The sequence below is a fragment of the Oncorhynchus mykiss genome, chromosome 5 (genome assembly GCF_013265735.2).
Source record: "Oncorhynchus mykiss isolate Arlee chromosome 5, USDA_OmykA_1.1, whole genome shotgun sequence".
Classification (NCBI taxonomy): domain Eukaryota; kingdom Metazoa; phylum Chordata; class Actinopteri; order Salmoniformes; family Salmonidae; genus Oncorhynchus; species Oncorhynchus mykiss.
Genome location: NC_048569.1, coordinates 418441 through 431203, shown reverse-complemented (window position 1 = coordinate 431203; position 12763 = coordinate 418441). Strand labels below are relative to the sequence as shown.

The 12763-nt window shown below is 44.4% G+C and overlaps 1 protein-coding gene across 2 annotated transcripts in view; it reads left to right on the top strand.

Moving 5' to 3' along the window:
- LOC110523071 (uncharacterized protein KIAA1958) overlaps positions 1-12463 on the top strand; it is a 38756-nt gene extending 26293 nt beyond the window's left edge. For both annotated transcript variants that reach the window (XM_021601482.2, XM_036976558.1), the window contains exons 5-7: positions 7177-7371; positions 10076-10233; positions 10416-12463. In XM_021601482.2, coding sequence (XP_021457157.2) covers positions 7177-7371; positions 10076-10233; positions 10416-10565 — 503 coding nt within the window. In that variant the 3' untranslated portion in view covers positions 10566-12463. The remainder of the gene's footprint in view (positions 1-7176; positions 7372-10075; positions 10234-10415) is intronic.
- Positions 12464-12763: the final 300 nt, after the last annotated feature.

The following is a 12763-nucleotide window of genomic DNA, read 5'->3' as shown; positions in this document are numbered from 1 at the left end:
ACAACAAATTTAATTCAGACTCTGGCCTCATCATTGATGCGTTTAATCACCATTTTTATTTCAGCGGGTTATCTCTCTTTGAAAGAACTTCTAAGTCTATTCACAATGGTATTGGGCTGGATGCTGGCAGGGGAAACTTACTGAATGATCTGAGAAATGATAGTCAAAGCTTTTCTTTTAATCTATATACAGAAAAAGAAAGTCCTGGATGCTTTGCTAGCAATATCCAACGAAAAATAGACACAGGGACCGAACACCCGGACCCTGGTCTGCTTAAGTTTGCCACGCCCATCATTGTTGGCACAATAAACCACATTTTTTAATTTAAATAAAATGTAACATTATCAGGAAATATTTCAAAAGTCTGGAAATCAGCTGTTGTTCTGCCACTCCTTCAGGACGTGGATAGTAGAGATGTTAATAACTATCGGCCCATTTCAAGGCTTCCTGGTCTAGCGAAGATTCTAGAAAACTTGGTAGATGTACAATTTTTATTTTTTTTATTTTTTACCTTAAATGTATTTTGAATGTAAACCAATCAGGGTTTAGGCCTGGGCATCCAATCAGGGTTTAGTCCTGGGCATCCAATCAGGGTTTAGTCCTGGGCATCCAATCAGGGTTTAGTCCTGGGCATCCAATCAGGGTTTAGGCCTGGGCATCCAATCAGGGTTTAGTCCTGGGCATCCAATCAGGGTTTAGTCCTGGGCATCCAATCAGGGTTTAGTCCTGGGCATCCAATCAGGGTTTAGTCCTGGGCATCCAATCAGGGTTTAGTCCTGGGCATCCAATCAGGGTTTAGTCCTGGGCATAGCACTGTTACAGCTTCCACTTTAGTAGTTAATAATCTTGTCAATTCTTTAGACACTACGATGACATGTTCTGCTTTGTTTGTGGACCTGTCAAATGATTTTGATACTGTTGATCGTGCTATTTTATTGAATAAGTTGTCCTCGATAGGTCTGAGCTCTGACACCTGTTCATGGTTTCATGATGATCTTAGTGACAGAACTCAGGCCATCCTGATGGATGGGGTTAAGTCTGAATTTCTAGAGGTACATAAAGGTGTACCACAGGGGTTGATTTTGGGACTTCTCATTTACTACTAATATAAACACCATTGGTCAATCTGTTAAATTGTAAACTTCATCTATATGCAGATGATACCATTATGTCTACTATTGTCCCGACTTTTGATCTGGCTGTGTCAAAACTACAGTCAGATTTTATAGCTATGCAGGAATATCTAGCTGATGTGCTTAAAACGGGCAAAAACTAAACTCATGTTGTTTTTAAAACTCTCGTAGGCATGTTTCAGATGAACTACATGTTCTCCAATCAAACGTGTTCCTGCATATACAGTTCCTTCAGAAAGTATTCAGACCCTTTGACTTTTTACACATTTTTTTACGTTACAGCCTTATTCTAAAATTGATTTAATAAAAAAAGTATTCAGCAATCTACACACAATACCCCATAATGACATCACAATACCCCATAATGACATCACAATACCCCATAATGACATCACAATACCCCATAATGACATCACAATACCCCATAATGACATCACAATACCCCACAATGACATCACAATACCCCATAATGACATCACAATACCCCATAATGACATCACAATACCCCATAATGACATCACAATGCCCCATAATGACAAAGCGAAAACAGGATTTTAGAAAGTTTTGCAATTATATTACAAATAAAAACTGATACCTTTACATAAGTATTCAGAACCTTTGCTATGAGACTTGAAATTGAGCTCAGGTGCATCCTGATTCCATTGATCACCCTTGAGACGTTTCTACAACTTGATTGGTATGCACCTGTGGTAAATTCAATTGATTGGACATGATTTGGAAAGGCACACACCTGTCTATGTAAGGTCCCACAGTTGACAGTGCATGTCAGGGAAAAAACCAAGCCAAGGTCGAAGGAATTGTCCGTAGAGCTCCGAGACAGGATTGTGTCGAGGCACAGATCTGGGGAAGGGTACCAAAACATTTCTGCAGCATTGAATGTTCCCAAGAACTCAGTGGCCTTCATCATTCTTAAATTGAAGAAGTTTGGAACCAACAGAGCTTCCTAGAGCTGTCCGCCCGGCCAAACTGAGAAATCGGGGGAGAAGGGCCTTGGTCAGGGAGGTGACCAAGAACCCGATGGTCACTCTAACAGAGTTCCTCTGTGGAGATGGGAGAACCTTCCAGAAGGACAACCATCTCTGCAGCACTCCACCAATCAGGCCTTTATGGTAGAGTGGCCCGACGGAAGCCACTCCTCAGTAAAAGGCACATGACAGCCCGCTTGGAGTTTGCCAAAAGGCACCTAAAGGAATCTCAGACCATGAGAAACAATATTCTCTGGTCTGATGAAACCACGATTGAAGTCTTTGGCCTGAATGCCAAGCGTCATGTCTGGAGGACACCTGGCACCATCCCTACGGTGAAGCTCATGTTTTTCAGCGGCAGGGACTGGGAGACTAGTCAGGATCAAGGGAAAGATGAACAGAGCAAAGTACAGAGATCCTTGATGAAAACCTGCTCCAGAGCGCTCAGGACCTAAGACTGGAGCGAAGGTTAACCTTCCAACAGGACGATGACCCTAAACACACAGACAAGACAACGCAGGAGTGGCTTCGGGACAAATCTCTGAATGTGCTTGAGTGGCCCAGCCAGAGCCCGGACTTGAACTCAATCGAACATCTCTGGAGAGACCTGAAAATAGCTGTACAGCAACGCTCCTCATCCAACCTGACAGAGCTTGAGAGGATCTGCAGAGAAGAATGGTAGAAACTCCCCAAATACAGGTGTGCCAAGCTTGTAGCGTCATACCCAAGAAGACTCAAGGAAGGAATCGCTGCCAAAGGTGCTTCAACAAAGTACTGTTTTTTAGCAAAAATGTCTAAAAACCTGTTTTTGCTTTGTCATTATGGGGTATTGTGTTTAATCAATTTTAGAATAAGGCTGTAACAAAATGTAGAAAAAGTCCAAAGGTGTCTGAATACTTTTCGAAGGCAAATATTTAGGTATTTGGATATAACGTTTAAAAACACATGAGCTGGTTAAGAAGTGAAGATTTAACGTTGTCTTTTTCTACAGAAACAGATGGTGCCTTTCTATAAGCAGTAGGGAGCAGATCATTCAGTCAACCTTTTTATCTGTTGTTGATTATGATGATATTATTTATCAAAGTGCAGCTGCTAAAACTCTTAAACCTCTGGATGCCATCTACCATAGTGCCCTTCGTCTTCTTACAGGTGACAGTTTTGATCACTGTATCCTGTATGAAAAGGTCGGCTGGACTTCACTATAGACGTGGAACAAAATTCAAAATCCATTTTCTCTTGATGTTCTGGTGTCGTTCGGCCAATTTTTAAATTATTGATTGTGTAGGAATGTAACTGTTTTTCAGTGTGATTTGTGATGTTTTATTTGTGATTATTTGTGATGTTTTATTTGTGATTATTTGTGATGTTTTATTTGTGATTCCCATGACTGTATTTGTATTTTAACGTATATATATATTTACACACACACACACACACACACACACACACACACACACACACACACACACACACACACACACAACCAGAAGTATGTGGACACCTGCTCGTTGAACATCTCATTCCAAATATCATTAATATGGAGTTGGTCTCCTCTTTGCCGCTATAACAGCCTCTACTCTTCTGGGAAGGCTTTCCACTAGATGTTGGAACATTGCTGCTATAACAACCTCCACTCTTCTGGGAAGGCTTTCCACTAGATGTTGGAACATTGCTGCTATAACAGCCTCCACTCTTCTGGGAAGGCTTTCCACTAGATGTTGGAGCATTGCTGCTATAACAGCCTCCACTCTTTTGGGAAGGCTTTCCACTAGATGTCGGAAGGGGACCCATTGCTGAGGGGACCTGCTTCCATTCAGCCACGAGAGCATTAGTGAAGTCAAGCACTGATGTTGAGCGATTAGGCCTGGGTCACTAGTCAGTGTTCCAATTCATCGCAAAGGTTGAGGTCAGGGCTATGTGCCGGCCGGTCATGTTCTTCCACACCGATCTAAACAAACCATTTCTGTATGGACATCACTTTGTGCACGGGGGCATTGTCATGCTGAAACAGGAAAGGGCCTTCCTCAAACTTTTGCCACATAGTTGGAAGCACAGAATTGTCTAAAATGTAATTGTATGCTATAGTGTTAAGAATTCCCTTTACTGGAACTAATGGGCCAGTTTCCACTGCTCCAGAGTCCAATGGGGGCGAGCTTAACACCACTCCAGCCGACGCATGGCATTACGCATGGTGATCTTAGGCTTGTGTGCCGCTGCTCGGCCATGGAAACCCATTTCATGAAGCTCCCAACGAATAGTTATTGTGCTGACGTTACTTCCAGAGGCAGTTTGGAACTTGGTAGTGAGTGTTGCAACCGAGGACAGACGATTTTTACGCACCTCAGAGCTTTTGGCCTACCACTTCGCGACTGAGCCGTTGTTGCTCCTTTCCACTTCACAATAACAGCACTTACAGTTGACCGGGGCAGCCATAGCAGGGCAGAAATTTGACTTACTAGGAAGTCACTGAGCTCTTCAGAAAGGCCTGTTTGTATATAGAGATTGCATGGCTGTGCGCTAGATTTTATACACCTGTCAGCAACAGGTGTAGCTGAAATAGTAACATTTCATTTGAAGGGGTGTCCACATACGTGTGTGTGTGTGTGTGTGTGTGTGTGTGTGTGTGTGTGTGTGCATATAAACACCATTCTCAACGTCAACAGTGAAGAGGCGACTCTGGGATGCTGGCCTTCTAGGCAGAGTTGCAAAGAAAAAGCCATATCTCAGACTGGCCAATAAAAAGAAAAGATTAAGATGGGCAAAAGAATACAGACACTGGACAGAGGAATTCTGCCTAGAAGGCCTGCATCCCAGAGTCACCTCTTCACTGTTGACGTTGAGACTGGTGTTTTGCGGATTCTATTTAATGAAAATGCCAGTTGAGGACTTGTGAGGCGTCTGTTTCTCAAACTAGACACTCTAATGTACTTGTCCTCTTGCTCAGTTGTGCACCGGGGCCTCCCACTCCTCTTTCTATTCTGGTTAGGGCCAGTTTGCGCTGTTCTGTGAAGGGAGTAGTACACAGCGTTGTACGAGATCTTCAGTTCCTTGGCAATTCCTCGCATGGAATAACCTTCATTTCTCAAAACAAGAATAGACTGACGAGTTTCAGAAAAAAGGTCTTAATTTCTGGCCATTTTGAGCCTGTAATCGAACCCACAAATGCTGTTGCTCCAGATACTCAACTAGTCTAAAGAAGGCCAGTTTTATTGCTTCTTTAATCAGGACAACAGTTTTCAGCTGTGCTAACATAATTGTGAAAGGGTTTTCTAATGATCAATTAGCCTTTTAAATTGATAAACTTAGATTAGCTAACACAAGAGTGATGGTTGTTGATTACGGTCCTCTGTACGCCTATGTAGATATTCCATTAAAAATCAGCCGTTTCCAGCTACAATAGTCATTTACAACATTAACAATGTCTACACTGTATTTCTGATAAATGTTATCTTAATGGACAGAAACAAGGATATTTCTAAGTGACCCCAAACCTTTGAAAGGTAGTGTCCCATAATCTCTGTACATTCAAATTGACATGTAATAAAATGCAATTGTGTTCGTTGTCCGTAGCTTATACCTGCCCATACCATAACCCCACCGCCACCATGGTACTCTGTGCACAACGTTGACATCAGCAAACCGCTCGCCCACACAACGTCATACACGCTATATATGTTGAGGCCAGTTGGACGTACTGCCAAATTCTCAAAAACAACATTGAATGCTTATTTTGGAGAAATTAACATAAAATTATCTGGCAACAGCTCTGGTGGACGTTCCTGCAGTCAGCATGCCAATTGTACGCTCCCTCAAAACGTCAGACATCTGTGGCATTGTGTTGTGTGACAAAACTGCACATTTTAGAGTGGCCTTTTATTGTCCCCCAGCACAAGGTGCACCTGTGTAATGATCATGCTAGCGTCCCACCTGGCCAACATCCAGTGAAATTGCAGAGCGCCAAATTCAAAAACAGAAATACTCATTATAGAAATTCATAAAACATACAAGTGTTATACATCGGTTTAAAGATGAACTTCTTGTTAATCCAACCACGGTGTCAGATTTCAAAAAGGCTTTACAGCGAAAGCATAACATGCGATTATCTGAGAACATCTCCCAGCAGATAAATCATTACAAACAGTAACCAGCCAAGTAGAGGAGTTACATGTCAAATGATGTTTCTAATTAATCCTCAGGTTGTTTTTAGTCATAATAATCGATAATATTTAAACCGGACAATAACGTATATAAAAGGTAAACAAGAAAGGGGCGCTCTCGGTCGTGAAAAACCTCTGGGACACTGTAGGGTCCAGTCATTCAGACTGGTCTTACTCCCTCATTTTTCAGAATACGAGCCTGAAACCATTTATAAAGACTGTTGACATCTAGTGGAAGCCATAGGAAGTGCAATTTGAGTCTTAAATCAATGGATACTGTAATGGCATTTAATAAAAAACTACAAAAATAAAAAAATCTCACTTCCTGGATGGATTTTTCTCAGGTTTTCGCCTGCCATATCAGTTCTGTTATACTCACAGACATTATTTTAATGGTTTTGGAAACATTAGAGTGTTTTCTATCCAAATCTACCAAATATATGCATATCCTAGCTTCTGGGCCTGAGTAGCAGGCAGTTTACTTTGGGCACGCTTTTCATCCGGAGGTGAAAATAGTGCCCCCTCCCCTAATGAAGTTAATCAGCTTCTTGATATGCCACAGCTGTCAGTTGGATGGATTATATTGGCAAAGGAGAAATGCTCACTAACAGGGATGTAAACACACGTGTGCAGAACATTTGAGAGAAATAAGCTTTTTGTCCGACACTTCTTATTTCAGCTCATGAAATATGGGACCAACACATTACATGTAATATTTTTGTTCAGTATAGAACATAATTAGGTCTAGTCTGAGGCTACAAACTGTACCTGATCATCATCAGCAGGGGTGGGGGAGGCATGTGGATGAAGAATGACACTCTATTACAAATCCAGAGTTAAAAACATGGCGTGATGTTTCTGCCAGAGACCATCGGTTTAATGTTTTTTTCTTTTCCTCAGAGAAGAGGCGTGGTCTTTCGTCCAGCCAGATGGAGCTGGGGACGGGTAGCTCCTCCCACATGGGGGTGGGTTTCCCTGATGAGGGCGTGGCTTTTGAGAACCCCGCCCTATTCGACAGCTTTGAGGAGGTGGAGCTCCACAGGGTGATGAAGAGCTCCAAGAGGAGCAGAGATGGAGAGAACACACGAGTTAGGAGTAAGTACTGTAGATGGCCCTTAAACAGAGTCAGGACTACAGTACTGTAGATGGCCCTTAAACGGAGTCGGGACTACAGTACTGTAGCTACCCCTTAAACAGAGTCAGGACTACAGTACTCTAGATGGCCCTTTAACAGAGTCGGGACTACAGTACTGTAGATGGCCCTTAAACAGAGTCAGGACTACAGTACTGTAGATGGCCCTTTAACAGAGTCGGGACTACAGTACTCTAGATGGCCCTTTAACAGAGTCGGGACTACAGTACTGTAGATGGCCCTTAAACAGAGTCGGGACTACAGTACTGTAGCTACCCCTTAAACAGAGTCAGGACTACAGTACTGTAGATGGCCCTTAAACAGAGTCAGGACTACAGTACTGTAGCTACCCCTTAAAAAGAGTCGGGACTACAGTACTGTAGATGGCCCTTTAACAGAGTCGGGACTACAGTACTCTAGATGGCCCTTTAACAGAGTCGGGACTACAGTACTGTAGATGGCCCTTAAACAGAGTCAGGACTACAGTACTGTAGATGTCCCTTAAACAGAGTCGGGACTACAGCACTGTAGATGGCCCTTAAACAGAGTCGGGACTACAGTACTGTAGCTACCCCTTAAACAGAGTCAGGACTACAGTACTCTAGATGGCCCTTTAACAGAGTCGGGACTACAGTACTGTAGATGGCCCTTAAACAATGTCAGGACTACAGTACTGTAGATGGCCCTTTAACAGAGTCGGGACTACAGTACTGTAGATGGCCCTTAAACAGAGTCGGGACTACAGTACTGTAGATGGCCCTTAAACAGAGTCGGAACTACAGTACTGTAGATGGCCCTTAAACAGAGTCGGGACTACAGTACTGTAGATGGCCCTTAAACAGAGTCGGGACTACAGTACTGTAGATGGCCCTTAAACAGAGTCGGGACTACAGTACTGTAGATGGCCCTTAAACAGAGTCGGGACTACAGTACTGTAGATGGCCATTAAACAGAGTCGGGACTACAGTACTGTAGATGGCCATTAAACAGAGTCGGGACTACAGCACTGTATATGGCCCTTAAACCGAGTCGGGACTACAGTACTGTAGATGGCCCTTAAACAGAGTCGGGACTACAGTACTGTAGATGGCCCTTAAACAGAGTCGGGACTACAGTACTGTAGATGGCCCTTAAACAGAGTCGGGACTACAGTACTGTAGATGGCCCTTAAACAGAGTCGGGACTACAGTACTGTAGATGGCCCTTAAACAGAGTCGGGACTACAGTACTGTAGATGGCCCTTAAACAGAGTCGGGACTACAGTACTGTAGATGGCCCTTAAACAGAGTCGGGACTACAGTACTGTAGATGGCCCTTAAACAGAGTCGGGACTACAGTACTGTAGATGGCCCTTAAACAGAGTCGGGACTACAGTACTGTAGATGGCCCTTAAACAGAGTCGGGACTACAGTACTGTAGATGGCCCTTAAACAGAGTCAGGACTACAGTACTGTAGATGGCCCTTAAATAGAGTCGGGACTACAGTACTGTAGATGGCCCTTAAACAGAGTCGTGACTACAGTACTGTAGATGGCCCTTAAACAGAGTCAGGACTACAGTACTGTAAATGGCCCTTAAACAGAGTCGGGACTACAGTACTGTAGATGGCCCTTAAACAGAGTCGGGACTACAGTACTGTAGATGGCCCTTAAACAGAGTCGGGACTACAGTACTGTAGATGGCCCTTAAACAGAGTCGGGACTACAGTACTGTAGATGGCCCTTAAACAGAGTCGGGACTACAGCACTGTAGATGGCCCTTAAACAGAGTCGGGACTACAGTACTGTAGATGGCCATTAAACAGAGTTGGGACTACAGCACTGTATATGGCCCTTAAACAGAGTCGGGACTACAGTACTGTAGATGGCCCTTAAACAGAGTCGGGACTACAGTACTGTAGATGGCCCTTAAACGGAGTCGGGACTACAGTACTGTAGATGGCCCTTAAACGGAGTCGGGACTACAGTACTGTAGATGGCCCTTAAACAGAGTCGGGACTACAGTACTGTAGATGGCCCTTAAACAGAGTCGGGACTACAGTACTGTAGATGGCCCTTAAACAGAGTCGGGACTACAGTACTGTAGATGGCCCTTAAACAGAGTCGGGACTACAGTACTGTAGATGGCCCTTAAACAGAGTTGGGACTACAGTACTGTAGATGGCCCTTAAACAGAGTCGGGACTACAGTACTGTAGATGGCCCTTAAACAGAGTTGGGACTACAGTACTGTAGATGGCCCTTAAACAGAGTCGGGACTACAGTACTGTAGATGGCCCTTAAACAGAGTCGGGACTACAGTACTGTAGATGGCCCTTAAACAGAGTCGGGACTACAGTACTGTAGATGGCCCTTAAACAGAGTCGGGACTACAGTACTGTAGATGGCCCTTAAACAGAGTCAAGACTACAGTACTGTAGATGGCCCTTAAATAGAGTCAGGACTACAGTACTGTACCCAATACCATAGAGTTGGATAGAGGGCACACTTGGACCAAAGCCTGGTGATGTCGCTGAATCACAGAAGTGGCCAATGCGAAGATAGGAGATGAGCTCTCTAGTACTGAAATGTCGAATAAAGAGTTGAGAAATCAGCTTTTTAAACAACAAATGCATTTGTTTTACTATTACTTAACCCCGTCGGTCCTGTCTCTCTCTCTCTCTCCCCAGTGAAGAACGTGGTGGGCGTCATCGCCAGGTACATGGCGGCCCTGCAGGAGTTCAGACGCAGCGTCTCCATGAAGGTGGCGTTCGACCGCGTGGGCGTCGACCGCAACACCATCTCACGGACGGCCGCCATCGCCGAGCTGAGCCTGGCCGCTCCGGAGGTGAATCCTTCTTATCGTCCGATGGGGACATTTTAATCTAAGGCTCTCCATTGAGCTTTTTAGTCTGGGATTAGGTTTTTAGCATTTGTGTCTGTCATTGTATTTATTCAGTGTTGTAGGTATTCAGTGTTGTATGTATTAGCTGGTCCTTTGGGTGTTAATAAAGTATTATTTAATCGTAGGTGTTCCACGCTCTGCCACCTTGGGACGAGAAAGAGGAGACGCTGGCTCACTACGCCCACCGCTGCAGGCAGGCCATGGACGACACCATCAGAGCCAAGATCAAAACCATGAAAACCAAGGGAGACCTGCTGCCCATAGTCAGCAAATAACCCCAGAGACGGAAAGTGTGTCCTCGGATGCCTGTAGGACAAACCAGACCAACACCATCTGCGGTAGATTACCTGCTTGGTGTTTTGACGAACGGTGGCAATTTTAACATGTAGAATCGTCAGGAAATGAACAGAAAATGGCGGCCGATGTTCTGTGGTCAAAGGCGATGGGACGGCTGTGTACGGCCTACGTTCTTCGTGTTGGTCTGTCTTGTCCTTATGATAAAAGCCTGGTCCACAGATCTGTTTGTGCTGTCGTGCCAAGTTGGAATGACGACACAAACAGGTCTGGGACCAGGTTTGCCCTCTGATCCCCAGTGATGCTCGACTGCCATTTCAAAACAAGTGAAATGTTGTTATTGCTCCATTCCATTTGTCTGGCCACCCCCACTATGACCTTAACCCATCAATGATGACAGACACCATGACTATCATTAAAAACACATTGTAGTGCACAAATGTTTGATTTACTGTAATGTGTAACATTTATTTAGCCTTTTGAATGATGTGCTAATGCTTTAAAGTGTTTTTAGTAGTGGAGAACAACATTGGAAAATACTGTTCAAATAAGGATCTTATTTTTGTCAAGAGATTTTCCGGTACTTTTGGTGGTCTATGTAATTGTTTTAAAGAGATTCTCCAGTACTTTTGATGGTCTATGTAGTGTTGTTTTTAAAGAGATTCTCCAGTACTTTTTTGATGGTCTATGTAGTGTTGTTTTTAAAGAGATTCTCCGGTACTTTTGTAAACTTTTTAGCCAGTAGTTTTGAAAGTATCGCTCACGAGCCAAAAGGAGTCCCTGAAAATTGCGGACTATGTCACACTGCGCTCGCTGTGTGTGTGCATCTTGCTAGCTGTCACTCAAATGGCGAGGTGTTGAATCTCATTGGTTGGAACTCGAACTGCTAGAGGGCTGGCTCACGTGGAAGGAAATGGCACAGCTTCCAGAAAAACAGGTGCTTTCAAACTAGGGATTTTAGGGCTAATTGAGATGAGATATGTGTTGATATTTTAGTTTGCCCCTTTAGGGCACCCGTACTGATCCAGTGATGTCTGAGGTTGTGTACATTGTCACTCGTGGGAAAGGAGGAGAGCTGTCGGGACAGCCTAAATCCTTACCCGGTGAGAAGAAACGAGCTCACAGTTCAGTACTGCTTGCTCATGCAGCTCCTTGAAGAACTCTATTCAGGGCACTGTGGTGTGAATGAAGGAGATTGCACGCAGCTACTTCTGGTGGCCAGGATGCAGTTATCAAAGACTAGGCCAAGTGTTGTTCTGCATGTCACATGACGAGGAACGTGCCTTAGCTAGCGCTGCTACACTCATGGGACTTCCCAGAGGGGCCTTGGCAGCGAGTCCACATGCAGGCCTACTGGAGCAAGGTTTCCTAAACTCTGTCCAGGGCTCCTCCCTGGGTGCACGTTTCGTTTTTTTCCCCCCTAACACTACACAGCTGTTTAAAATAATCAAAGCTTGATGATGAGTTTTGCTAGGGGCAAAAAAAACACCAGCAACCTGCACCCAGGGTGGGCCCTGGGACCGAGTTTGGAAACCCTAGACTGGAGAATCGTATGTTCCTAGTCACACAGCAAATGGCCTGAGGTTGCAGTGATGAAGAACACTTCAGCAGAGAGAGCCATCGAAAAGTTAGTCAATATTCAGTCGTTTCGGCTTGCCAACGCAACTCGTTAGTGATAATGTCCCCCAGCTGGTGTTTGAAGAGTTCCGGTCATTCATTGAAGCAACAGAATCCATCACATCAAAATCAGCGCTGTATCACCCTGCAACGAACTGCCTCGTCGAAAGATTAGTCCAGACTATGAAGCAAGCTTTAAAAATCATCACAAGGAAACGGGTCCCTCAACACCTTCCTGTTGACCAACAGAACCCCCCCCCCCCCCCCCCCCTCCCCAATAAAAAAAAATATCTGGTCGGGAGTGTCCTTGATGCCATCTCTTGCCGTTGTGTCCGTAAACTCCAAACTGCTCACCGGGTGGTGTAGTATGGCTGCCCTCTACTCCGACCTCTGTGTTTCTGAGGGGTCGGACTAAAGCACAAGACATTTCCATACAGCATCAACAGAGACAAGGAGGCCATACTTGCAACCATTTAAAGTTAAATGGGTTCTCCAGGCAATGAAATGCATTGATTTACTTGTGTGTGACAGAACACTAAATTGTAGCTTGTCCCATCAGATA